This window comes from Macaca thibetana, chromosome 7, assembly GCF_024542745.1.
Source record: "Macaca thibetana thibetana isolate TM-01 chromosome 7, ASM2454274v1, whole genome shotgun sequence".
In the NCBI taxonomy this organism is placed as follows: Eukaryota; Metazoa; Chordata; class Mammalia; order Primates; family Cercopithecidae; genus Macaca; species Macaca thibetana.
Genome location: NC_065584.1, coordinates 46,818,060 through 46,844,740, shown reverse-complemented (window position 1 = coordinate 46,844,740; position 26,681 = coordinate 46,818,060). Strand labels below are relative to the sequence as shown.

The window sequence follows — 26,681 nt, the reverse complement described above, 5'->3', positions numbered from 1 at the left end:
AGAGGGACAGAACTAATAGGATAGATGTATATATGAAGGGGAGTTTATTAAGGAGTATTGACTCACATGATCACAAGGTGAAGCCCCACAATACACCATCTGCAAGCTAAGGAGCAAGGAAGCCAGTCTGAGTCCCAAAATCTCAAAAGTAGGGAAGCCGACAGTGCAGCCTTCAGTGTGTGGCTGAAGGCTTGAGCGCCCCTGGCAAACCACTGGTGTAAGTCCAAGAGTCCACAAGCCGAAGAACTTAGAGTCCAATGTTTGAGGGCAGGAAGCATCCAGCATGGGAGAGAGATGAAGTCCAGAAGACTCAGCAAGTCTGCTCTTTCCACCTTCTTCTGCCTGCTTTATTCTAGCCACGCTGGCAACTAATTAGATGGTGCCCACCCAGATTGAGGATGGGTCTGCCTCTCCCAGCTCACTGACTCAAATGTTACTCTCCTTTGGCAATACCCTCACAGACACACCCAGGAACAATACGTTGCATCCTTCAATCCAATCAAGTTGACATTCAATATTAACCATCACACAGAGTATGGAATGAGTTAGGGATGTTCCTTCCTCTTCAGTTTTTTGGAAATATTTGAGAAGGATTGTTGATAGTTCTTCTTTAAATGTTTCATCTAGGTTACCCAGTTTGCTCGTAGTTCTCTCATATAATCCTATAATCCTTTTAATTTCTATAGAATTGGTAATAATGGCTCCACTTTCATTTCTGATTTTACTAATTTAAGTCTTCTCTCCTTTTTTCTTAGTCTATTTAGCATTTCTGATTTTACTAATTTAAGTCTTCTCTCCTTTTTCTTAGTCTAGCTAAAGATTTGGTAATTTTGTTGATATTTTTGAAAGAATCATCTCGATTTATTGATTTTTCTCTATTTTTCTATTCTCTATTTTGTTTATTTCTGCTTTAATCTTTACTGTTTTCTTTTTTCTGCTAGTTTTAGGTTTAGTTTGTCTTTCTCTTTCTAGTTCCTTAAGTGTAATGTTAGATTGTTGATTTAAGACTTTTCTTGTTTTGTTTAGTTTTTTTTTTTTTTTTTTGAGACAGAGTCTCGTTCTATTGCCCGGGCCAGGGTGCAGTGGCATGATTTCAGCTCACTGCAACCTCTGTCTCCCATATTCAAGTGATTCTCCTGCCTTAGCCTCCTGAGTAGCTGGAATAACAAGCGTGCACCACCATGCCTGCTTAATTTTTTGTAGTTTTAGTAGAGACGGGGTTTCACCATGTTGGCCAGGCTGGTCTCGAACTCCTGACCTCAAGTGATCTGCCCACCCTGGCCTCCCCAAGTGCTGGGATTACAGGTGTGAGACACTGTGCTTGGTCAGATTTTTCTTGTTTTTTAGTGTTAGCACTCACAGCTATAAATTTTCCTCCTACTGCTTTGCTGTGTCCCATAAGTTTTGGTATGCTTTGTTCTTGTTTTTATTCATTTCCAACTGTTTTCTAGTTTTTCTTGTGATCTTTTTTGAACGATTGGTTATTTAATAGTGTATTGTATAATTTCTACAAATTTGTGAATTTTCTAGTTTTTCTACCATTATTGATTCCTAACCTCATCCTGTTATGATTGGGGATATGATACTAATTTTTAAAAATTTATTAAGACTTAGGTTATGGCCTAAAATATGGCCTGTCCTAGAAAATGTTCCATGTGCACTTTAGAGGAATGTGTAGTGTATTTTCTTGTAGTTTAGTGTTCCATATATGTCTTTTCAGTCTAGTTGGTTTATTCTATTGTTCAAGTCCTCTGTTTTATTTATCTTTTGTCTAGTTTTTCTATCTTATTATTGAGAGGGGAGTATTGAACCCTTTAACTATTATTGTAAAACTCTCTCTTTGGTTCTGACAGTTTTGCTTCATATGTTTTGATGGTCTGTTATTTATATAGGTAAATAAATATTTTAATATGTTATGTTCTTTTGTCTTATGAACACTTTAGGTTGAAAGCCTATTTTGCCTCATATTAGTATTTACTTCTGTTTTTGTTACTATTTGCATGGAATAGCCCTTTTCATTCTTTTGCTTTTAACCTATCTGTGATTTTGAATCCTAAGTTAGTTTCTTGTAGATAACATATAGTTGGATCTTGGTTTTATTTATTTTTTATGTATTCTACCAATTTCTATCTTTTGATTGGAGGGTTTAATTACGCTACATTTAAAGTTATTACTGATAAGGATGGTCTTCTGTCATTTTTAATTTGTTTTACATATGCCTTATAGCTTTTTCTCCCTTATTTCCTATATAACTGTTTTCTTTGTGTTTATTTTTTAGTGCCACATTGAAATTCTTTGCTTATCTCTATTGTGTATATTCTTGAGCTATTATTTTTTCATTATTATGATGATTACATTTATTATCCTAGGTTGTAGCGCTCTGAATGTATACAAGCTTAACTTCAGTAACATACAAAAACGCTGCTTTTAAACAGTTCTGTCCTCACCCCTTTTAGTTGTCAATGCCACAGAATTACATCTTTATATATTGTGTGTCCAAGATTATTAACAAATTATTTTTTAAAATGTGTTAGTTTCTTAAATTCTGTAGAAAACAAAATGTGGAGTTATAAATCAAACTTAGTAATAATACTGGCTTTTAGACTAATTTTTTTAAAAAAGGTATTAGTCTCTTAAATCTTACAATGTTATACCTTTTGATTATCTTTTTACTTACACCTCTTGTATGCTCTATTTTGTGCTTTTCAATTTTTTAAAAAATTTTGTTTTAAAAGCTAGGGTAATTTCTCTCTTGTCCTATCTTCAAGTTCACTTATTTTTCTATTTTGCCCAATCTGCTGATAAGGCCATCAAAGGAATTCTTTTTAATATTGCAATTTTTATATCTAGTATTTTCATTCACTTTTTAAAAATGATTTTCGCTTCTTAAATTTCCTACCTGTTCATACATATTATCCACCTTTTCCATTAGATCCTTTAACTTATTAATCATAGTATTTTCTTAACTCCTTCTTTTATGTTTGGATTTGATTCTGTTGACTGTTTTGTGTCCTCATGATACATTTGTTGTTTTCCCGTTTGTTTTAATTATTATTTGAATATTGGACATTCTGTACGACAGAATAGTAGAGACTGAGATAAATAATATTTATGCACAGAAATATTTACATGCCTTTTTCTGCTAGGTCATTAGTGTCGAGAGCTGAATATTAATTCTGTATTTTGATCTTGGTTTTGTTTTTTTGTTGCTCCAGTTCCTATCGTTGTACCACAGGTTTCAAATTCATCTAGTCACAATTTATTGCCACCTTGCTTTTAGTGTGAGGCCTGGAGTGCTGGAAGGAGTTTTCTAGGTTTTCTTGTTCTGTCCTCTAGTTTTCAACAGGCTCTGTAAGCCTGAGCCACAGAGGGCTTCTCTCTTGGTGTTGCTCTCCAATAGTAGATTGCCCTTGCTTTTTACTTAGAATAAGTCTTATTGTGGGAAGAAGGGGTTTCTTGCTTCTCCTGTTCCAACCTTAGTCATAGGAGGACCTGTGTGCCTGAGGATCAGGATGGTGCTTTCTTAGTGTTCCTATTTCTTTCCCAGAGGCCAACAATTTGTATCTATTACTTCAGGGTACAGGTGGCTTTTCTGTCCCTCCCCAAGCTCACAACTGAAGTTTGTTTTGTTTTGTTGCAGGTGGGGAATCTTGGGCATCAGTGTAGGACCCTAGGTATGAGTTGGTTTCCTGCCTTTCCTCAGTGGTTGGTTTCTTTTCCTGTTTCATTGTAGGACTAGGAATGCGGGCAGTAGGTTTTCTACCCCTCTTCCAGTGGCACCCAATCTTTGCTCCTCCCTAGCAGTGGAGGCTTGGCTGCTTTTTTTTTTTTTTTTTTTAAATAATTTATTTCCTCTTGCATTTAGTACTTAATTATTGCTGATTTTATTGGATCTGTTTCATGGAATATCCTCCTCATGTTTCTTTTTAAATCTTCTATGGTGGTGGTACTTCTTAGAACATGAAGATTTAAATAAGGGTTAGAATTCCCTTTAAAGTAGGTTTAGCCTGATTGTCTATTTTTTCCCAGTAAATTATTAAATTAAATAAACTTGGGCAACACTTTGTTTGGAGCCCTTTTTGTGTTTCTTTCTGCCTTTACCTCTGTGGGTTGGAGTTTTAAATGTAGGATGTGTCTTTTAGATAAGGTATAACCTTAGTGTTTGTACTTTTCCCAAGTTTTTCATACTTAACATATGATTTGATGGGAGGGAGGAGCACTTTTTGCGTGTTTGTGTGCGTGTCTGTTGGTGGTGGTGGCAGTGGTAGGGCTTTCATCAAGCGTTGAATATTTAGAATATAATTAGCTCCAAGATTCTAGAAGTAGACTTTTGTCTCTGGCCATAAAGACTGTACATACATTTGATATCTACAACAGTTAAAAAGGCAAATTGTTATTACAAATAAACATATATACACTTCAAGCAGTAGATCTTGGCCATAACAGTTTCTTTTAGCCATCTGTGGCTAAATAGTGAAGGAATTTAGATAATTAGTAGTGATATCAGAATTGTTAAATATATATATATATTTTTTTGGTCCAGGAGCTATTTATCTACCAAAATAGAATGTGTAACTCATACTTTCCTTCTCTCTTCAGTCTTCTGCCTTGACAAAGGGATTAAATTCTATACAGAGGACTTTAGTAATTAGAACCAGGATTAGCTCAAGCTTTCTCTTTGTTGATATATTGTGGCCTTATTCTTAGATATGTGCTAAAGTGAATCCTAAATTGATTTATTGTATCAGAAGTTAACTTTCTTTTCTGGAATTGTTATCTGAAGCTATCTGCTTTCTTATTGTTTTTCTTATTACTGTAGACCTAAAAATATATTTTTACCTAACTAAATTTTTAAAAACATTTTGAAGGAACTGAAGAAGTTGCTTTGTGAAGTGACTTTTCAAAGAATGATTTGAGGTGCTGTTCATAAGGTATGAGGATAAGGTATCAGTTTTGTAAAGCTGTAATATTTTCACATTCATCCTAACAGTTGTCCATGTCTTTGCTAGAAGATTACATCTAATAAGCTCCAGTTATCCCTTTACAATGGTCTTTCCCCAAACCCAAAACTTCTAGCTTCTAGTGCTTTCTCCTTTCCTTTCCTTATTGTTACAAAATTTCCGTTTTATATTCTATTTTCCTACAAAGGGAACTAGTTTAGTTTCTCTAGAGGCAAATAGAGAATACATCAGTTATCTCAGCCATGTGTGGTAGCTAATGCCTATAATCCTAGCACTTTGGGAGGCTGAGGTGGAAGGACTGCTTGATGCCAGGAGTTCAAGACCAGCCTGGTCAACATAGTGAGACTCTGTCTCAGCAAAACAAAACAAATCATCTTGTTTCCATTTTCCAACATCTGCGTCGAAACTATGTGACATGATGAAGTTAAGAGTGGTACAGATTTTTTTTTTTTTTTTGTAGCTACACCTTATTTGTTTCTAAAATGTAGACACAGGCACTTTCAGGATAATTTCAATTATGTATTTTTGGGAGTGGATGATATAAGGTCTTGGAAGGCACTGGTCTCCCAAGAACTATATTTTTGTTCTTTTATAAAACTTTGATAAGGGATAAAACCAAAAGAATACTGCCTTGAGATTTTTAGGTGATTGTTACTGAGATCTTTTCATGATGAAGTTAGTTAAACTTGAGAAATAGATGAAGAATATATGTGAATTTCTCATTCACAGGGTATCATTAGTAAATAATTATAACTCAAATTGTACTGGCAGTACTCTTCTGGTGTGCTCAAAACAATACATAAACATGTTTTCTTCTGTGCCAATGGGAGCAAGCAGTGGGAAAACTTAACTGCTAATTGAAATTCCCTAGATTATGGCCATAGTGGTCAGTTTAGGAAAGTCTAATTGACTGTCAGTGTGAGACTCTCTTTTTAATAATCAGCTGGCTTTCTAGTTAATATTTTACTACCTTCCATTCAAGAGTTAGTCCCTTAGTTGAAACCAATCATGAGCATTTGTGACACAACTAGATTCATCCATTTCAAGTTATTAATCAAATATAACTACTGTTTCCTTTTTTCTTTTTTTTTTGAGTTGGAGTCTCACTCTGTTGCCCAAACTAGAGTGCAGTGGCGCGATCTCAACTCACTGCGACCTCCGCCTCCTGGGTTCAGGCAATTCTGACTCAGCCTCCTGAGTAGCTGGAAAAACAGGTATGCACCATCATGCCTGGCTAATTTTTTGTATTTTTAGTAGAGATGGGGTTTCACCATGTTGGCCAGGCTGGTCTCGAACTCCTGACCTCAATTGATCCACCCGCCTCGGCCTCCCAAAGTGCTGGGATTACAGGTGTGAGCCACTGTGCCTGGCCATAACTACTGTTTTCAATAAGTATACAAGTGATTTATTTAATGTGAGCTGTTCATTTGTAAATGATTATGGAAATTAAAAAGAAGACTTTTTGGCAAAGTGTTGAATAGATAACTTTATTGTTATTTTATTTCTTTCATGTACTCCAGCAGATAAAGATAATATAACTTCTGAACCTACTCTTAAAATTCCCAAGAAATCAATTGACAGATTAGAGTTATAAATAAGAAATTTAAAAATTGATTTTAAACATTTATAATTTATATCAGCATGATTTTTTCGTAAATTTTGGTTTGGATTCTTAGAAGTTCATATCACATTTTAATGAATGTTTGAGTAAATTTCTGTATTACTCAAATATTTGAATAGTGAAAAATATTGAAAATTACAGAGTATTTAAGGTATGTATAAATTTGTCATATATATAGTTTAAGGCAATCTTTGATACTGACCATGAAAATATTACATGATGAAATATTTAAGTAGTTTCATATAAGAGTTATGGTTTTATTAAAAGCACTGCTAGTTTATGTAAATATATGCATTATGTAAATACATAATTTATATATATCTTTAAATTTCTGTGTAAAATTATCATATGTAAAGCTGAGAAGTAAGAATGACTTCTCTAATATGATGTTTCAGAATGCCTTTCTCAGTTTTATGGGAATATCTGTTACTTTCATTCTATGACATGTTGTGACACTTTTATGATAAAATATTATCTTTATTTAAGGTATGTATTCTTAAGTTTTCCTTATGTATGATTTAAGTGAAGCTGTTTGCTACCAAAATTCTGCAGAATGAAAGTTTTTTCTTTTACTAATACATAATATTTTACATATTTATGGGGTACATGTATTTTTACATGCATAGAGTGTATAATGATCAAGTCAGGGTATTTGGGGTATCCATCACCTTGAGTGTTTATTATTTCTATGTGTTGGAAACCTTTGAAGTCCTCTCTTCTGGCTACTTTGAAATATATAACATATTGTTACTAACTATAGTCACCCTAGTCTCTTATTAAACATTAGAACTTATTTCTTTTATCTAACTGTAAGTTTATACTCATTCACCAACCTCTCTTTATTTTTCCTTTCCACCCTCACACCCTTCCCCAGCCTCTGCTATATTTTAGTCTCTATCTCCATGAGTTCAAGTTTTTATCTCCCACATGTGAGTGAGAACATGCAAAATTTGTCTTTCTGTGCCTGGCGTATTTTACTTAACCTGATGAACTCCAATTCCCTCCATGTTGCTGCAAATGACATGGCTTAATTCCTTTGTATGGCTAAATAGTAATACATTTTGTATGCGTGCGCGTGTGTGTGTGCGCGCGCGCATGTGCGTGCCACATTTTTAAAATCCATTTGTCCGTAGATGGATACTTAGATTGATTCTATATTTTTGCTATTGTGAATGGTGTTGTGATGAACATGTAAGTGCAAGGTGTCCTTGATATACTGATTTCTTTTCCTTTGGTTAGATGCCCAGTAGTGGGATTGCTGGATCATATAGTTCTATTTTTAATTTTTTGAGGAATCTCCATACTGGTTTCCATAATGGTTATTACCAATTTACATTCCCACCAATAGTGTATAAGAATCCTCTTTTCTCTGTATCCTTACTAGCATGTGTAATTTTTTGTCTTTTTAATAATAGCCCTGCTAACTGGGGTAAGATATCTCATTGTGGTTTATATTTGCCTGATGATTAGTGATGTTGAGCATTTTTTCATATACCTGTTGACATTTGTGTGTCTTCTTTTGAAAAGGTTTCTATTCATATTCTTTGCCTACTTTTTAATGAGATTACTTATTTTTTTATTGTTGAATTATTTGAGTTCCTTGTATATTATGGATGTTAGGTCCTTGTTAGATGAATAGTTTGCAAATAGTTTCTCCCAATCAACATCTTGTCTCCTCACTCTGTTGATTGTTTCCTTTGCTTTGTAGAAGCTTTTTAGTTTGACATAGTTCCATTTGTCTATTTTTGTTTTAGTTGTCTGTGCTTTTGAGGTCTTAGCCATAAAATCTTTGCCTAAACCAGTGTCCTCAAGTGTTTCCCCTTTGTTTTCTTCTAGTAGTTTTATATCATCTGGTCATACATTTAAATGTCTTTAATTCACCTTGAGTTGATTTTTGTATATAGTGAGAGATAGGAGTCCAGTTTCATTATTCTGCATATGAATATCCAGTTTTCCCAGCATCACTTATTAAAGAAGGAATTCTTTCCCCAGTGTATGTACTTGGCATCTTTGTTGATTATTAATTGGCCGTAAGCATGTGGCTTTATTTCTGGGTTCTCTATTGTGTTCCATTGATCTTGTGGAATGTAATTTTAATCCTAATTTCATGTAGAGCTTATCTTTATATTGCTTTGTGGTAGCTACAACGCTTTACCACAAAGCAATACAAAGATATAGATGCACATACTTATTTCTGTCTTATGTTGACATCACTGGCATAAGTTCTGTGCTATCAATCAGGAAACCTGAAAAATGATTTTTAACTCTGAAGGTTTAATGTCTTGAGTCACAATATATGAGAATATCTAACTATTATTATATCAGTAGTGAAAATAATTGTAGTAGTTACAATGATATTGAATTAAGTCAGTTAATTAGTACCTGATGGTAATTAGAAGAAAATTTCTTGTTTGATCTCTATTAGCAGAGAATATCTAACTATTATTATATTATCAGTAGTGAAAATAATTGTAGTAGTTATGATGGTATTATAATTAAGTCAGTTAATTAGAACCTGATGGAAATTAGAAAAAAATTTCTTGTTTGATCTCTATTAGCACTATTAATTTTGTTTTCTTATGTGGTCATAGACTGCATTCATAGAAACCAACTTGCTGAGCAAAAGTAATTGGTTATTACAAATCTATCACTGTTATTGGCAAAGCAATTAAAAAATCTGTGACTCTTGAAGAAATATAATAGGGTCCAGTTCACAAAAATACAGGTGTACCTCATTTTATTGCACTTTGTTTTATTGCTTTTTGCAGATATTGCAAGTATATCAATGCTATTTTTCCAACAGCATGTACTTACCTCATGTCTGTTTTTCACATTTGGTTAATTCTTGCACTATTTCAGACTTTTTCATGATTTTATCTATATGGTGATTTGTGATTAGTGATCTTTTGACAGTACTATTATTATTGTTTTGGTTGTCACAAACTGTACCATATAAGAAGGTGAAGTTAATAAATATGTGTGTTCTGACTGTTTTTCTGACTGGCTGTTTCCCTGTCTGTCTCTGTCTCTCTCTCTCTGTCTGTCACACACGCCTGTAATTCCAGAATTTTGGGAGGCTGAGGCAGGCAGATAGCTTGAACCCAAGAGTTTGAGACCAGCCTGGGCAATATGGCAAAAACTACAAAAATTAGCCAGGCATGGTGGTGCACTCCTATAGTCCCAGCTACTCAGGAGGCTGAGGTGGGAGAATCACCTTAGCCTGGGGAGGTTGAGGCTGCAGTGAGCCATGATCGTGTCTCTGTACTCCAACCTAGGTGACCCTGAGCTGGAGTGTAGTGACGTGATGCAGTGAGACCCTGTCTCAAAAACAAACAAACAAACAAACAAACAAACAAAAGTCAATGCCTGTTTCCAAAGCTTCAAAAGCAAGTCTGACTCTCTTTTTAGGAGCAAATGCAGCTGGTGACTTTAAATTGAAGCCAATATTTATTTGCCATTTTGAAAATTGTAGAGCCCTTAAAAAGTATGCTAAATCTACTCTGCCTGTGCTTTATAAATGGAATGAAAAAGCCTGGATGACAGTGTATCTGTTTACAGCATGGTTTGCTGAATATTTGAAGCCCACTCTTGAGACTTACTGCTTAGGAAAAAAGAGATTACTTTCAAAATACTACTACTCATTGACATTATATCTGGTCACCTAAGACTTCTGATGGATATCTGCAAGGAAATGGGTATTGTTTTCATGACTTCTAACACAACATCCATTCTAAAGCTCATGGATCAGGAGTAATTTTGACTTTTCAGTCTTGTTATTTAAATAATATGTTTCATAGTAGTATAGCTGGCATAGATAGTGATTCCTCTGATGGATCTGGATGAAACAAATTGAAAACCTTCTGGAAATGATTCATTACTCTAGAGGCCATTAGGAACTTTTATGATCCATGGGAGGAGGTCAGAATATCAGCATTATCAGGAATTTGAAAGAAGTTAATTCCATCCCCCATGTTTGAGACTTTATTGGAAGAAGTAACTGCAAATGGGGTGAAAATAGCAAGAAAACTAGAATTAGCAGTGAAGCCTGAAGATATGACTGAATTGCTACAGCCTCATAATAAAACTTGAAAAATCGAGGAACTGACTCTTAGGGATAAGTAAAGAAAGTGGTTTCTTGAGATGGCATCTACTCCTGGTGAAGATGCTGTGAATATTGTTGAAATGACAGCAAAGGATTTAGAATATTTTATAAATTGAGCTGATAAAGCAGTGGTAGGGTTTGAGAGGATTGCCTCTAATTTTTGAAGAAGTTCTGCTGTAAGTAAAATGCTATTAAATAGCATTGTGTGCTACAGAGAAATCTTTTGTGAAAGGAAGAGTCAGTCAAGGCAGTAAACTTTATTATTGTCTTATTATAAGAAATTGCCATGGCCTCCCCAACCTTCAGCAACCACCATCATGATCAGTAAAGCAGCTATCAACATCCAGGCAAGAGCTTTTGTCAGCAAAACGATTAGGATTAGCTGATGGCCCAGAGGATCATTATCATTTTTTATTAATACATAATGTATTTATTTGGGATTTTAACTACATTTGCAAAATCATTTTGTATATGTAGTATAATCACAGCAATGAAAACTGTCATATTTATGGTCCTATTTATACCCAAGGACTGAGAATTATGCAAGGAGTGAATATAACAGGGTAGAATATTGAAGGCCGTGTCTAAATTCTGCCTACTACAAGCGAGATAGGTCTTCTCTTGCTACTTACCTTTCTTAAAATATTCTAAGCTTTTTTTTTTTTTTTTTTTTTTTTTTTTTTTTGAGACGGAGTCTCACGCTGTCACCCAGGCTGGAGTGCAGTGGCCGGATCTCAGCTCACTGCAAGCTCCGCCTCCCGGGTTCACGCCATTCTCCTGCCTCAGCTTCCCGAGTAGCTGGGACTACAGGCGCCCGCCGCCTCACCCGGCTAATTTTTTGTATTTTTTAGTAGAGACGGGGTTTCACCGTGTTAACCAGCATGGTCTCGATCTCCTGACCTCGTGATCCGCCCGTCTCGGCCTCCCAAAGTGCTGGGATTACAGGCTTGAGCCACCGCGCCCGGCCTATTCTAAGCATTTTTATACATTTATACTTTGAAGTAAACTTTGTTGGCAAAAGCAACAAAGCACTCCATAATTGTTTTAAGATTTGTGTACCTTTGAATATTTTTATAAAATACTGTGAATCAAGTAATGAAACACATCAAAAGCCACCAGAACTTAGCTGATAAGATACATCCATCCCCCTATATAGTAACCAAACACCAATCCTTTTGGGATTGTATCTGGAATTTAAACTTACAATCTGATCAGAGAAGAATGGGCATTTAAAATATACTTAGTTTTTATATATCTCACACATTTCTTGGAAATTAATTTTCATTATATTTTACTTTTGATGCTGTTGTGATAAAGTTTTCATCATTCTTTCTAACTGGTTCTTGCTGTTATATATGAAAACTATTAAATGTCATTTTCTACATAACATTTTACTGAATTCTAATAGTTTATATACCTAGTTCTATTAGGTAAATATCTGGGTTTCTATCTAGGAGTCAGTCAGCTGAAAAGTAATTTTTCTTTTAAATGCTATATTTCTGATTTTAGGTTTATATTTTATTGTATTTTGGCTAGAACTTGTAGAACTTTTAGACCAAGTATAATTCTAATAACTGTAGTTTCTTTCTGTTTTTTTTCTGGTGAATGCCTCAAGTGTTTCATCATTAAGTATTATATTTGCTGTTTAAGTGGTTTTTTTTGTATCACATAAATGTATTTTCTAAATCACATTGAAGAAATTGAATTATGAATATATATTAAATCTTTTCTCCTTCACATTTGATTTTATTGAATGCTTTTATGCATCTATTGATGTAGTTTTTGAACCTAATGGTATATAATATTATTAAAAATAGCAAGTACTTCCCATATTCCTAGATAGCTACTTAAAATAGCATTTAGGAAAGGTAGAATTTCAGGTGCAAACTGCAAGTTCAGGAAATTTGTTTTAAATGGATTAGTTTACATTCTACCAGTGAAAAATAATTGAGGCAATCTATAATACTTTAAAAATCTTAACACTTAAGAAATTTAAATTTAATCAGCTTTATTCAAGCATAATTCACATACAATAAAATACCTATTTTATTGTATATTCCAATGAGTTTTGACAAATGCATCCAGTTTGTAACCACCAGCACAGTCATGATATAGAAAATTTGTATAATTTGCTGTCACTGTGATTGTGCTTTTTTCTGGAAATCACTTAGAATTTTTAGTGTATGCAAGTGTTACTTATATTCCAAAATTTCCATGAGAGAATGTGGCATTCTGTATACTGCTTTTTGGTCATAGTCTTTACCTTTGTTTTTGCCTTATAATATTGACTTATTATATACAGATTGTGTAAGAATGGTGAAAAGGTAGTTGTTTCATTTAAGTTTTGTTTTGTTTTTGATGCTACCCATTCAAGTTTTTTCTTTTTTCTTTTTCTTTTTCTTTTTAGACAGAGTCTCTCTCTGTTGCCTGGCTGGAGTGCAGTGGCGCAATCTTGGCTCACTGCAACTTCTGCCTCCCAGGTTCAAGCAATTCTCCTGCCTCACCCGCCACCACATCTGGCTGATTTTTGTATTTTTTAGTGGAGACGGGGTTTCACCATATTGGCCAGGCTGGTCTTGAACTCTTGACCTTGTGATCCGCCCGCCTCGGCTTCCCAAAGTGCTGGGATTACAGTCATGAGCCACTGCGCTCAACCTTAAGTTTATATGTTAGTTTTACAGAAAGTCTTGGGGCATCAGAAAATCAAAGAATGTGGAAAAATACAAAAATCACAAAAAAACTGCAATATGCATGTGTATATAACATATAACTTATACTATACTTGGTGGTAATTATGAAAATATTACCAAATTAACTTTTTTTTTCTGGCCATGATAGCAAAATGTCTTTGATATTTGTTTTTTTTTTTTTTTTTTTTGGGGGGGGGGCATGTAAATTAGAAATGAACTCATATATCTAACATGAATCTTTGTGCTTAAAATTCTAGCCTGGCTCTAGTCTTGCAAGTTTTAAATCTTTTTTATGCAATTATGGAGAAAATATGTTTCTGCTTGAAACAGTTGTCAAACAAGTTTCTTTCATCGGCAGTCAGACACAGGGCAGCTGAATGAGGCTGTTTAGTCTAGAGTGAATGCTCATGAGATTACAAGGTCACTGAGGAAATATAATTGTGCAGTTGGTTCCAGAATGGTTTTTTGTAGTGAGGACTTAAATTATAACATCAATTAAAAAATACATAAAATGAGATATATTCTAAAATTAATCTCAGAAAGAAAGCACTAAGTTAAAAAAAGTAAATTATTACGATAAAATGTTTTGATTTATATTTTTACAGGACCCTTAAAAAAGCAGATTCAATTTATTATTGGAATTTGGTTATTTCTCCCATATCACGGTAGAATTCAGGAGATCCTGTGGATCTTACATATAATTGTGTCTATTGGGAAATGAAACCTCATAGTATAGCTCAGGTTAACTGAGAAAACAACAGATCGTTCAGCATTTTTTTTTTTTTTCCCAGACGGAGTCTTGCTCTGTCGACCAGGCTGGAGTGCAGTGGCGTGATCTCGGCCCACTGTTCAGCAGTTTTTACTTTTTTTTTTCATTTGGTTGTCACTTAGCAAATAGTTATGAAGTGCCTATTGTGTACCAGTTACTTTTCTGGGTGCTGAGAAAACAGCAGTGAGCAAAACAGAGGAGTAAATATCTACTGTCATGAAGCTTAAATTCTCCTGTAATAAAACCAACAATAACAGTACATTATTGAATCTGTTAAGATGCTGTTAGACGTTTCTATGAAAGATCTAACATTTAAGATGAAACTTAAAATTCAACTGTAATAAAACCAACAATAACAGTACATTATTGAATATGTTAGATGCTGTTAGATATTTTAACATTAGAAACACCTGTTAGATGCAGCAGATTAAACCAGGGTTTTCCAGAGAAAGAATCAATAGGACATTTAGAGATACATAAGAGGAAGTTCGTTTTTGGAATTGGCTCATGTGATTATAGAGGCTGAGAAGTCCCATGATATGCTATTTGCAACTGGGAGAACCAGGAAAGTTCGTAGTATAACTCACTCTGAATCCAAAGGTCTGAGAACTAAGGGAGCCAATGATGTGACTCTCAGTTTGAGGTTGAAGACCTGAGAATGGAGACTTAGCAGGGGTGAAGGTGAAAGTCATAGAGTATGAAGGCCCAAGAACCTTGAGTTATGATGTCCGAGGACAGGAGTAAATGAATGTCCCAGCTCCAGAAGAGAGAGTGAATTTACTCTTCCTTCATTTTTTTGCTGTGTTCAGGCCCCAGTCGGACTGGATGACATCTGTCCACATTGTGAGGGTGTATATTTTGTACTAAGACTATTGATTCCAATCTTTTCTGGAAACACCTTCACAGACACACCCAGAAATAATGTTTTACCAGCTATCAGGAGATCCTTTAGCCCAGTCAAGTTGACATATAAAATTCCAGATGACAATTAGTACTTTGAAAATAAATAAAGGATAAAAGGATGGATAGTGATTGAAGTAGTGTGCTATTTTTGGTGATTGGAATCTTCTGTAAGATGGTATTTTAGCAAATTAGCAAATTTCTCCCAAGGATATCAAATGACTCATTTCTTTCCTCAAAGAAATGAGTCATTTGATATCCTTGGGAGAGTCAGAAGGAACTGTAAATGCACAGGTGGGAATGTGAATAAGGAAGAGGAAGGAGTCCAGAATGTCTGGAGCAGGAGTAAATATAGGGAATGGTAGGAGAATAGGTTCAGAGAGGTAGCGGATTTTTATGTAAGGGGGCAGGCCAGACCTAGTTGATGATACAGGTCTTTATAGACCATGGTCAAGACTTGGGCTTTTACTTTGAAGGAGATGGGAAGTCATAGGAAAATTTTGAACAGAAGTTGCCATAATACTACTTGGATCTAGAAAGGTCTGTCATAGGAGAGTAGATGGTGGGCAATGGTGGTAAGGAGCAGGGTGAATGCAAGAAAACTTGCAGTAGTCCTGCTAAGATGGTAGTGGCTTATCCCAGCATGGTAGCAGTATAGTTCATAAGAAAGTGGTCAGATTATGGATATAATTTTGATAGCAGAGGCAAAAGAATGTTTGGTGGATTGGTTAAGGGGGGTGTGAAAAAGAGATGATTACTTCCAAGGTTTTTATCTGAGCAAATGGTTGCTCCTAGGGTTTTATCTGAACAACAAAGCTGCAAGCAATAAGGGGTTGTATTATCTGTAGAGGTTTTTTAAAATAATAAAACTGAATAAAAGTCTATTTTTAAAATGAACATGTACTGACAGTTCTAAACAATGTTGGTTTTCAAATACTCGTTTCTGAAAAAATCTTTTGTTTGTCCAAGTTCTCAACAATCACTGTAATTACTTTTGAATCTAATAATATATATGTAAGCTATCAATTAACATATCTTTATTTCTCGTCCTTTAATAACATTGGATGTACGCAGAAGTTAGTTCAGATAGCTTTCAGTTTTACGATCATCCCCAAGCTCCACCTTTCCACCCCCCAACCCCAATAGCCACAAACTAAAGATGAAGAAACAGCTGGGCGCAGTGGTTCACGCCTGTAATCCCAGCACCCCCGAGGCAGGTGGATCATGAGGTCAGGAGTTCGAGACCAACCTGGCCAACATAGTGAAACCTCGTTTTTACTAAAAATAAAAAAATTAGCCAGGTGTAGTGGCACATGCCTGTAGTCCCAGTTACTCAGGAGACTGAGGCAGGAGAATCACTTGAACCTGGGAGGCAGAGGTTACAGTGAGCTGAAACCACGCCATTGCACTCCGGCCTGTGTGACAGAGTGAGACCCTGTCTCACCAAAAAAAAAAAAAAAAAAAAAAAAAAAAGAAGAAACAGAACTTAGGTTCTGAGATCTTTTATTTGTGTTTAAAGTTTTCAATTGTGGGGACATTTGAAAGTTGCTAGAATCAGGCTGAAGCGGGCAGATCACCTGAGGTCAGTAGTTCAAGACCAGCCTGACCAGCATGTAGAAACCCTGTCTCTACTAAAAAAAATTACAAAATTAGCAGGGCATGGTGGCACATGCCTGTAATCCCAGCTACTCAGGAGGCTGAGGCAGGAGAATCGCTTGAACCCAGGAGGCAGAGGTCGGTGAGCCGAGATCCTGCCTTGCACTCCAGCCTGGGCAACAAGAGCGAAACTGTGTCTCAGAAAAAAAAAAGAAAAGAAAAAAAAGTTGCTAGAATCAATTTTAATGAAACAAAGATTGCAACAGTATTGCACCTTCTAGAATTAATTGTGAAATAAAAATTTTATTATATTCTGCCAAACTCATCAGTAAGATATTTCCAAGTTATTTGAATATCTGTTTCTTTAGATAAGAAACTTTTGAAATTAACAAAAAGTATTCTTCAATTGACTATGAGCAGAGATAAATTGATGAATCTAACTATAAAATCTATTGAACATAAATATGTAAAAACAACCAATTTTAACAGACTCGTTGACAAATCTGCCGAAGTCAAAGCTCAAAACAAATTATAATGTGATAGTCCATTTTGTGCTTATAAATTGGGCCATCTTTAAAAAATAATATAATGATATTTTAGTTTATTGCTTTCATGATATAAACTATTTTATATTTAAAATTTTTTTTGGAATAATTATGTGTACAAAGTGCTGTAAAAGAAAAGCCTCACTGTATGCTTTCTCTGGATTGTTATTTTTAATTTCATGATTATTACAGAAAATAATTTAGTTGCGTAGAGGCACAGATATGGTAAAAAAGTGATCTGTTCTGGGTGTCTAATATGCTAAGTATGCTCTATTATGCTTAATAGAGTCCACTCTGCGGATGGGCTTCTGTGTTGTAGGTAGCTTCTGTGTTGACCAAATCATCTTAATTTAGTCATAAAAAATTCTACATCATATTTGGTTACATTATTTTAAGAAAGCTATAGAGACTTAGGGAGATTTAAAAAAAGAGATCCACAAACTTTAGTGGTCAAGATAGGTCCTATATAGAAGGTTAAAAGAAGTGTGATTATTGAAACTAGAAAACAAATGGCTATACTTTGGGAGGGCAGAGTGAACATGGGTAGCAAATCAAATTTTAGTTTATGAAGGATTTTTGAAGGGAATAATGTTTTTGGAAGGAAAATTACCAATAAGATGGCAAAATATGGATTAGATGAGCAGCCAGGGTTGGCTCATTATTCTGAAATATTTCAAGGTGAGAAAAGATGCTGATCAATTCTATGTAGGTTTGTTTTTTATTTGACCAAGAGCACGGTGCTATTTCAGGTAATTTTTAATGCAGATTGCTGTTCCTCGATTCTGCTTGTCTCAGTGTAACTTTTTTTTTACTCTGCCCATCTTCTAAATCTTAGCTTTTTGTTCTACTGTTTACCTCTGTATTTCTGAATAACATACTGAAGTTTCTTGGTTTCCCATTTTATAGCTGTCTCTTGACTTCCTAGTGTGAGAAATGAAGGTTTAGCCTTCTAAAACCTCTTCTCTACCCTTATTTCACTTGCCCTATTATCTCTTAATGCAATTATGTTACATTTTGAAAATTGAGTCAATATTCCCTATATTCATGGTGAATATGAACATCTTATTTTCAGCTGAGCCACATATTTTAAACTGATTGTGTGTCTTAGATTTCCCATAATGATTGCCATGTTTTTTGTGTCTCTTCACATTTTTCCTTTGGCTTTAATAGCACCTTGTTCACCTCATCAAACCCTAAAATCTACCCTATCTGGGGCTAGGGAATATGAAAACAAAATAGAATCTCACTTTTTGTTGCCTCCTGCTTTGTTTCAGCCTCCTTACCCAATGTAGATGTTACTTCCTGGTACTTTTATTAATAGCTTAGTCTCTCCTGTCCTTGTGTTTGAAGGCATGCAGTGTAGCTGCTTTGCTTATTTGTGATGGGTTTAGCATCAGATTTTGTGGAATTGGTACTTTTAAAATGTTTTAAAAACATCCTGCCAAGGAGTGGTTAGCTGTCAATTTAAGTGAAATTCAGTCAACTTTCATATTTCCTGCCTTGAATTTTACGTCAAACTTAATTTAAAAAGAATTGAAAGTAAAGGAGTCAGAAGCAATAGTATTCTTACCGTCCTTTTTACTGCATTCATTGGTTCCCACCTCTGCATACCAGAGCGGGAGAGGAGTTGTAAGACACATTTGGACAGCTCTCATCTCCCAACAACTGAGTCAACAGCAGGAGGGTATTTCTTGGAGTGCTGTGATAACTTTTCCACGAAGCAGGCCTTCTTCCTTAGGAAGGCTTAGTTGTTACCTTTATCCCCTCATTTGTTAAAGTTAACATCTATAGCTTGATGGTGACTCTATCACTTCCATCTGGTTTATGAGCTTGTCTACTGTTCTTGCTTTGAAAGGTGATTTTGTTTATTTGTTACAAATAATTTATCCATTATCATGTTAACCCTCAACTTTAACATTTAAAAATGACATATTGAAGAGTTGTATTATCAGTGTTTTTTAGATTGCAGGTTATATACATTTTTTACAATAGAGTAAAATAAAAAGTAAACTCGCCAAGGGCATTATATAAATGTAAGCATTGGGCCGGGTGCTATGGCTCATGCCTGTAATCCCAGCACTGTAGGAGGCCAAGGCACAAGGATCGCTTGAGCCCAGGGGTTTAAGACCAGCCTGGTCAACATAACAAGATCTTGTCTTTACAAACAATGTAAAAAATAGCCAGGGATGGTGGCATGCATCTGTGTTCCCAGCTACCCAAGAGGCTGAGGTGGGAGGATCATTTGAGCCCAAGAATTCGAGGCTGCAGTGAGCCAAGATCACACCACTGCACTCCAGCCTGGGTAACAGAGCAAGATCCTGCCTCTAAAAATTAAAAACAGGCCAGGCGCAGTGGCTTACACCTGTAATCCTAGCACTTTGGAAGGCGGAGTTGGGCAAGCTGCCTGAGCTCAGGAGTTCCAGATCAGACTGGGCAACATGGTGAAACCGTGTCTTTACTAAAATACAAAAAAATTAGCCAGGTGTGGTGGTGTGTGCCTGTAGTCCCAACTAGTCAGGAGGCTGAGGCATAAGAATTGCTTGGACCTGGGAGGTGGAGGTTGCAGTGAGCTGAAATCGTGCCACTGCAGTGCACGGATGGGGTTTCACCATGTTGGCCAAGCTGGTCTTGAACTCCTGACCTCTGTCTTTGGAGACAGAGTAACACTCTGTCTCCAAAAAATTAAAAGAGAAACAAAAACAAAAATAAAAAATAGAAACAAAAAAACCCTGTAAGCATTGACTTGTAAAACTTTTGTTTTAGTTATATGTATGTGTATACACACTTGTAGTGGGTTTTCATGTAAAGTATACTGTTAATTATGGTAAGAAAAGTTTGAGAAATGCTGCTTTAAACACATAGTAGAAGTCACCACTCAAATTGTTTCTAAAGTTTAGGGAACATACTTTTAAGGTCTAAGGGAAATTATGTATGAGCAGAGGTTGGCATAGCCTCAGGCAAATGGAGAGGTCCTCTGACTTCTTTCGTAGGGGAGGTATAGTGTTTATAATGCTTCATGGAATTTTTCAGTTTCTAACCCTCATTTTACCAGGAAAAATAGTCATTCCTATTTATTAGCTAGGTCCAGTGAACCCATAAATGTAAACAATTTTACATTGTTTACATTGTTTACATTGTTTTTATGAATAAACAAAGTGTAGAAAACAATTATATTAGAAAATTTAACAATTTGTATTCCATATATTCTTGGTTTAGAAGGTGTCTGTACTCAAAATTGACGGTGCCCTTCGAATGCAACTAACCCCTGATCAGTGGTCACACATGAACATGGGACATATGCAACTTGTATATATTGAATCCATATTTCAAATACATCTCTAATAGATTTGAGCTTTGTTGTTGTTGTTGTTAGACGGAGTCTTGCTTTTTTGCCAAGGCTGGAGTAGAGTGGCGTGGTCTCGGCTCACCGCAACCTCCGCCTCCCGGGTTCAAGTAATTCTCCTGCCTCAGCCTTCCAAGTAGCTGGAATTACAAGTGTGTGCCACCATACCCAGCTAACTTTTTGTACTTTTAGTAGAGACAGACGGAGTTTCACCACGTTGGCCAATCTGGTCTTGAACTCCTGACCTCAAGTAATCTACCCACCTTGGCCTCCCAAAGTGCTGAGATTACAGGTGTGAGCCACCGCGTCTAGCTGAGCTTGTTACTTTTTCTGGTTCCATTTGCATTTGTATCATCAAAATTCAGTTTGGATTCAGGCTTTCGAATACATCAACAGGTTTAAGCTTATCATTATCTCTTACTCTTTTTGTGCTTGCTTGATCAAAATTTAAAACCTTTGAAAACCTTGATGGCTTGTAATTTGGTTGAAAAGAGGACCACCATCTTTTTTATTCCATAATTGCAAAAGATTCTCACTTTTAGATTTGTGAACACCAGTTAGAAGGATCAATCCAATTAATTGTTCATTTTTACATGATTTTCTCCCTTCCAAATACCTTTATGTGGACACTTGACAATATCATTTATACACTTAAAATATGTATCAAGTAAATTATGATGCACAAACATCGATGAAAGGATGTTAACACACATACTTTTAGCAAAATGGATGGTCAAGGTTCTTGTTCCAAATTATTGTGGAATGAAATCTATGTTGTTTAATGACTCTCCGGATGAGAATATATTATTATTATTTTTTGTCCTTAAAAATACATACTTGAGTGACTGCAAATGGGCATGAGGGATCTGCTTTGAAGTGATGAAAATGTTCTGAAATTGGGTTGTGGTGATGGTTGCTCAATGCTGTAAATTTACTAAAAATCATTGAATTGTGCACAATATATTGGTAACTCATTGATTTTTGAGTTTGGGAAGTTTTTTGTTTTGTTATTTAGTTACGCGTTTGTTGAGTGAAGGGGCAAGAGAAGGCAGAGAGATGGTGCTGTACACAGCTGATATAGGGTTGGAGGCTGAATGCTACACATCGAGAGAGACAGATACACAGACAGGCTGCTCAGCATGTCGGCCAGGCAGCATTCTGGGACTTGGACAGTTGATTGGTGTGCCAGAGTGGGCAAGAGGTCTGGCTCAGAGCTGGAGAGGACCAGGAACCCTGGAGGCTCCCTGGTCCAACGTCCTGGTTGGCATCTGCAGCAGTACCTGGGCTCAGCTTAGATCTTGCAGGGTCTTGGGGGCAAATTTGGGCAGCACAAAGGCTGCCTGGTGCGCATCTGATTTATAGCATTTCAGTTATGTGTGTTCCACCAGCTTCTGTGTCAGCTGTTGTACAGACTGCCAGAACTTGGTGCTTGAGTTTTGCTGCACATCATGAAGCTAATCTGGCCTCTGCGGTAGGTGGAGATGGTGCAGTAGGTGCAGCCCACCATGGGAAAGAGTGACATGCAGAATTGATGCATCTTTTTGGTGAGGTCAAGGTCCAGCCACTGGCAGTCACCTGGACAGCAGAGAATCCCATGCTTCTTGAGGGCTGCCCTCCTGAGGACTGTCTCCATGAGCTGGTAGTAGGATTCCTTGAAGAGGCTTTTAGCAAGGCAGTGGGATCTGAGGAGTCATTGATAACACTGAAGGCATCCTAATTCTGTTTCATGAATTCAAACCCGTCACCCATATGTAAGGTCAGCTTTGAGCAAAAGTAGTCAACAGCTTTGCCTGGCAGGAACTTCTGAGAGACTTGGATGACATCCTCATCAGTCTCACACTGGACCATAGACTTCACAGAGGGGTGCTACATCACCTTGCACAGAATGCTCCTGTCCCTGTCCTCAATAATCACCACCTTTTGTGTGTTGGGGTGGCTGCAGAGGGGCAGGTTGACTATAATCTCCTGGTAGGAGAACTTGTTCCTCTCTTTATACTGGATGATGCCATCTAGCACCATCACATTGCCATAGGTCTTAGTGCAGATGACAAAGGTATCCTAGTACTGTGAGCACTGGTGGTGGGGCAGCTTCTTCACCTGCAGTGACAAGGCGTGGGTGGGCCACAGACCGCATGTCTTGCAGAATCAGTCCTATAAATGGCAGTGAGGCCAGAGGCTGGCGGGGCCATTGGGGCTGGGATCCATGGCAGGTGATCCACAGCACTGTGGGACCAGCAGAGCCCAAGCCCACCAATAGAGTTTGAGGAGATTTAAAAAAAAAAAAAGAGAGACAGTTTGAGAAGGTTAATCTAGGATATTAGTATCTGAGATTTTACTTACATGATTATTTTTATCATCACAATTAGCGTCTAGAGGGCTACTTTCTGCATCTTTACACTCTTATGATCCACCTTATATTCACCTGATAATAATGAAATGTCTTTGTCTTTTTTTCCTTTCCATCATGGATTGAAAACAGAAAAATATTTATTTATTTATTTATTTATTTATTTATTTATTTATTTATTTATTTTGAGACGGAGTCTCTCTCTGTCACCCAGGCTGGAGTGCAGTGGCGCAATTTTGGCTCACTGCAACCTCTGCCTCCTGGCTTCAAGCGATTCTCCTGCCTCATCCTCCTGAGTAGCTGGGATTACAGGTGCCCACCTGTAATCATTACAAGCCCACCACTATGCCTGGCTAAGTTTTTTGTATTTTTAGTAGAGATGGGGTTTCACCTTGTTGGCCAGGTTGGTCTTTAACTCCTGAACCCAAGTGATCCACCTGCCTCGGCTTCCCAAAATGCTGGGATTACAGGTGTGAGCCACTGTGCCCAGCCTCATATTCTCTTAAGAACTACTTTCAAGTAGAGATGACTTTATTTTCATTAGGTTTGTAGAAATTGTATTTCTATTTAGAGAAACTAAATTTTTTTTTAAAAAGGAAAAACAATCAGGAAATTGAATTGTTAGGAAGTTATTAGACATATATAGCTTGGTGACTGTTTTAACCTTTCAAATGTAAAACATGTTGGCTCTTTGGTTAAAGTACCCTGGTAATTTATCGTTATCATGTTCTATGATTGTAACCTAAGTCTCTCTTCTTTTTCTGTCTCCTTATTAACTGAGATATAATTCATGCTTTTAATTTCTGTAAGTCCTTCTACCATGAATTTTCCAGCTAAATTAAACATAGGAAACATATTACAATAAGGAAAACATAATCCTAAGAAACGTTAGATTTTATATAAGCTATTGGAGATTGTCATTCACTCCTATTTTCAGAAATAGAGATTATGAGAATTTAAATTTGAAGGAAAATTCATACAATATAATGTATTAAGACATGTTGGCATTTTCTCTTGAAGTTGCTTCCAGTTGTCTTGGAGTCACATGTATCTGTTAAATAAATTCATTGGGTATTCCCCATTATAAAAGTAATATATGTTCATTATAGAGAAATTTTGAAAATATAAGGAAACAGAAGAAAAATTACCATGTTTCTGCTGTTGAGTTACTGATTTTTATAATATAGAAAATCATACACCATAAGTGGTCTCCGTTCTTAGGAAATATACACCCATCACCCCTATGCCTTTTTTCTTGGCACTTTATTAAATGTCACCTCTCTTCCTCCTGCTTTGGAGTGGCACTGTCTTAAGTTAGGAAGCCACTGTTACTACTCCCCAAACAAACAGCTCAGCAGATGAAAACTAAATAGTTGGTTCTGTTGGTACAAAATAAAAATGTATTTAAACTTGGTTTCTAATAATATTAAATTATTTTAACATGATCAGAATGCCCAAAGTAGTCATTATTCTGACTTGAAGGTAATGTCACCATGGTTTTTCGTTTCTCTTTATAACTGGTTTTAAATGTAAAAACATAAATCCTAAAGAGTAGGAATGGAAAATGGGGATGGTTTTCATTTACTGCAATTTCCTGTGAGACATGGCTCTAAACAAAACCCATATTTACACAACTCAATATAGTTTTACATACAGTGTTGTATTCAGCACATTTTAAAATTCTTTAATTTCACTTTTCAGTCACTGGTTTAATACTTTCATAGTAAATTTATTTAATAATACTAGGTGAAGTTTGAAATAATTTTTGAATAATTTTACAGTACAAACACCAGTTAAATCAGCCTTTTGGTAATAAATGTCGGAAAAAAAGTAATTATTTTTGCTGCCGCTGCAAAATCAATTGTGTAACTGTTCTTTTTAAACTGACTTTTACATTACTAAATTCTAAACACTCCTGTAACTTGTCAGAAGCAGGTTTTGGTTAATAGATATTTTCAGTGATGTAATGGGAACTTTTGGCAGTGAGTCAGAATATAATGGACTGTGATTAATGTTTTAATAAGTAGTTTTCTATTTCTTATGATGTAAAGGAGAAATGGTTTCCTGCTTGGATGGATAGGAGAATAGCAGGTGTGCATATAGTGTTTTTAAAAAAGAGTTGGGATACTTTTCTTAGAATAACATTAACATTTTTATTTGGTTACAATTTATTATCGTAGGAGATGCATATGTTACCATAGAAACCTAAAATTGATTTGGAACAATAAAATTAGGAGATGATTACTAACGTTCTAGTTAGATCTTTTATTTTTTGGCCTTTAGTTTTCTTTGAAGCTTTAACTTGAGGTCTCTGTAGTTTGATCTTGGTTCTTACTATAAGCTATAAGGAAATCAGGGATCTCTGTAGGATTTAGGATGTTTCTGAAATGATAAATTTCTTAAAACTTTCTCTAGGGAAGGGAGAGGGGACAAAAAGAAAAAAAGAAAAACTTTCTCTCAAGTTTTTCTCTTAAGGCTAGGAAGTACAGATTGTTAGTCAAATGGAATAGTGGTCAAGTAAGATTTCTCCATTGCAAAGGCCACAAGTTCAACATATAAACTCAGTAGTTCAGAAATTTGGAAAGTTAAACCCAGGAGATTTTGTGTCAGTCTTGGAATCTGAGAAAGATTATAAAGACAAACTGGAAGAAATATTGGTATGCCAGACTTGAAGGTTTGATTCACAGTTTGCTTTCATTTTTTTGTGATTTAATTTTGGCAACTTATATGCAGTAAATATCTGTTATTTTGTTGTAGGTGAAGAGTCCTAGGGCTTAGTAGATACATTCTACTTGGGAACAGTACTTTACTACCATGGATACTTTCTTTCCCATATTTGTGAATAAAATTGAGCATTTGTTCAAATGTACGCTTTACTGGAATAAAGTTTATGGTTTTTATTCCTGTCTCAAAGGGATCCTGATTCCCAATAGAGGACCTAGAGTAGCAGTCTCAAACCATATATCAGAATCACTTAGAGGGTTTACTAAAACAAAGATTGCTGGGCCCCACCTTCAGAGTTTGTGATTCAGCAGAGCTAGAGTGAGACCCCAGAATTTCATTTCCAACAAGTTCCTGAGTATTGCTGATGCTGATGGTTAAGGATCATACTTTGAGAACCACTAGTTTAATCTTGGTTAATAGTCTTCTAGACCTTTTTTGTTATCTTACGTATTTTTATTATACATATTTAACAAAAATGCTTCTGTTACAGTATTGTTTTGCTACCTGTCTTAACCTACTATATCTTGACTATCTTTACATTTTATACTTTACATTAATACTTCAAATGATACATGTTTATCCATTGCATCATTAAAGTATTTCATAACATAACTTATTGAACCTGTCTTCAATTAGACATTTAGGTTAGTTTTCATTTGTTGTCTTTATAAATAGAATCTTGCTGAATTTTTATGTGATCTTTTAATTATTTCATTAGCAAAAATTCCTGGATTAAATGATGGACAATGGCATGGCATGGTGGCTCATGCCTGTAATCTCAGTATTTTGAGAGGCCAAGGCGGGCAGATCACTTGAGGCCAGGAGTTTGAGACCAGCTTGGGCAACATGGTGAAACCTCGTTTCCACAAAAAATACAAAAATTAGCTGGGTGTGGTGGTGTGCATCTGTAATCCCAGCTACTCTGGAGGCTAAGAACCCAAGACTGCACTCCAACCTGGGTGACAGAGCAAGGCAGTCTCAAAACAAAACAAAACAAGATAAAAATGATAGATAAATTTATAAGGCCCATTTGAGCTGTAAATGACTTAACATCTGGCACTTGAACATTAATGAATATTCTGA

General features: G+C 35.8%; 2 protein-coding genes across 4 annotated transcripts in view; one reads left to right on the top strand and one right to left on the bottom strand.

The window, feature by feature from the left end:
• DHRS7 (dehydrogenase/reductase 7) overlaps nucleotides 1-26,681 on the bottom strand; it is a 977,513-nt gene that overhangs the window by 743,440 nt on the left and 207,392 nt on the right. The window lies entirely within an intron of this gene.
• The window catches only part of MNAT1 (MNAT1 component of CDK activating kinase), a 240,589-nt gene that overhangs the window by 159,832 nt on the left and 54,076 nt on the right, over nucleotides 1-26,681 (top strand). Inside the window, exon 8 of one of the 3 annotated variants that reach the window (XM_050797814.1) lies at nucleotides 6,057-6,495. The exons of the other annotated variants lie outside the window; for them this stretch is intronic. Within the exon in view, the coding sequence (XP_050653771.1) occupies nucleotides 6,057-6,159 (103 nt within the window). The 3' untranslated portion in view covers nucleotides 6,160-6,495. Of the gene's footprint in view, nucleotides 1-6,056; nucleotides 6,496-26,681 lie in introns of those variants that run through there. 3 annotated transcript variants of the gene reach the window in all.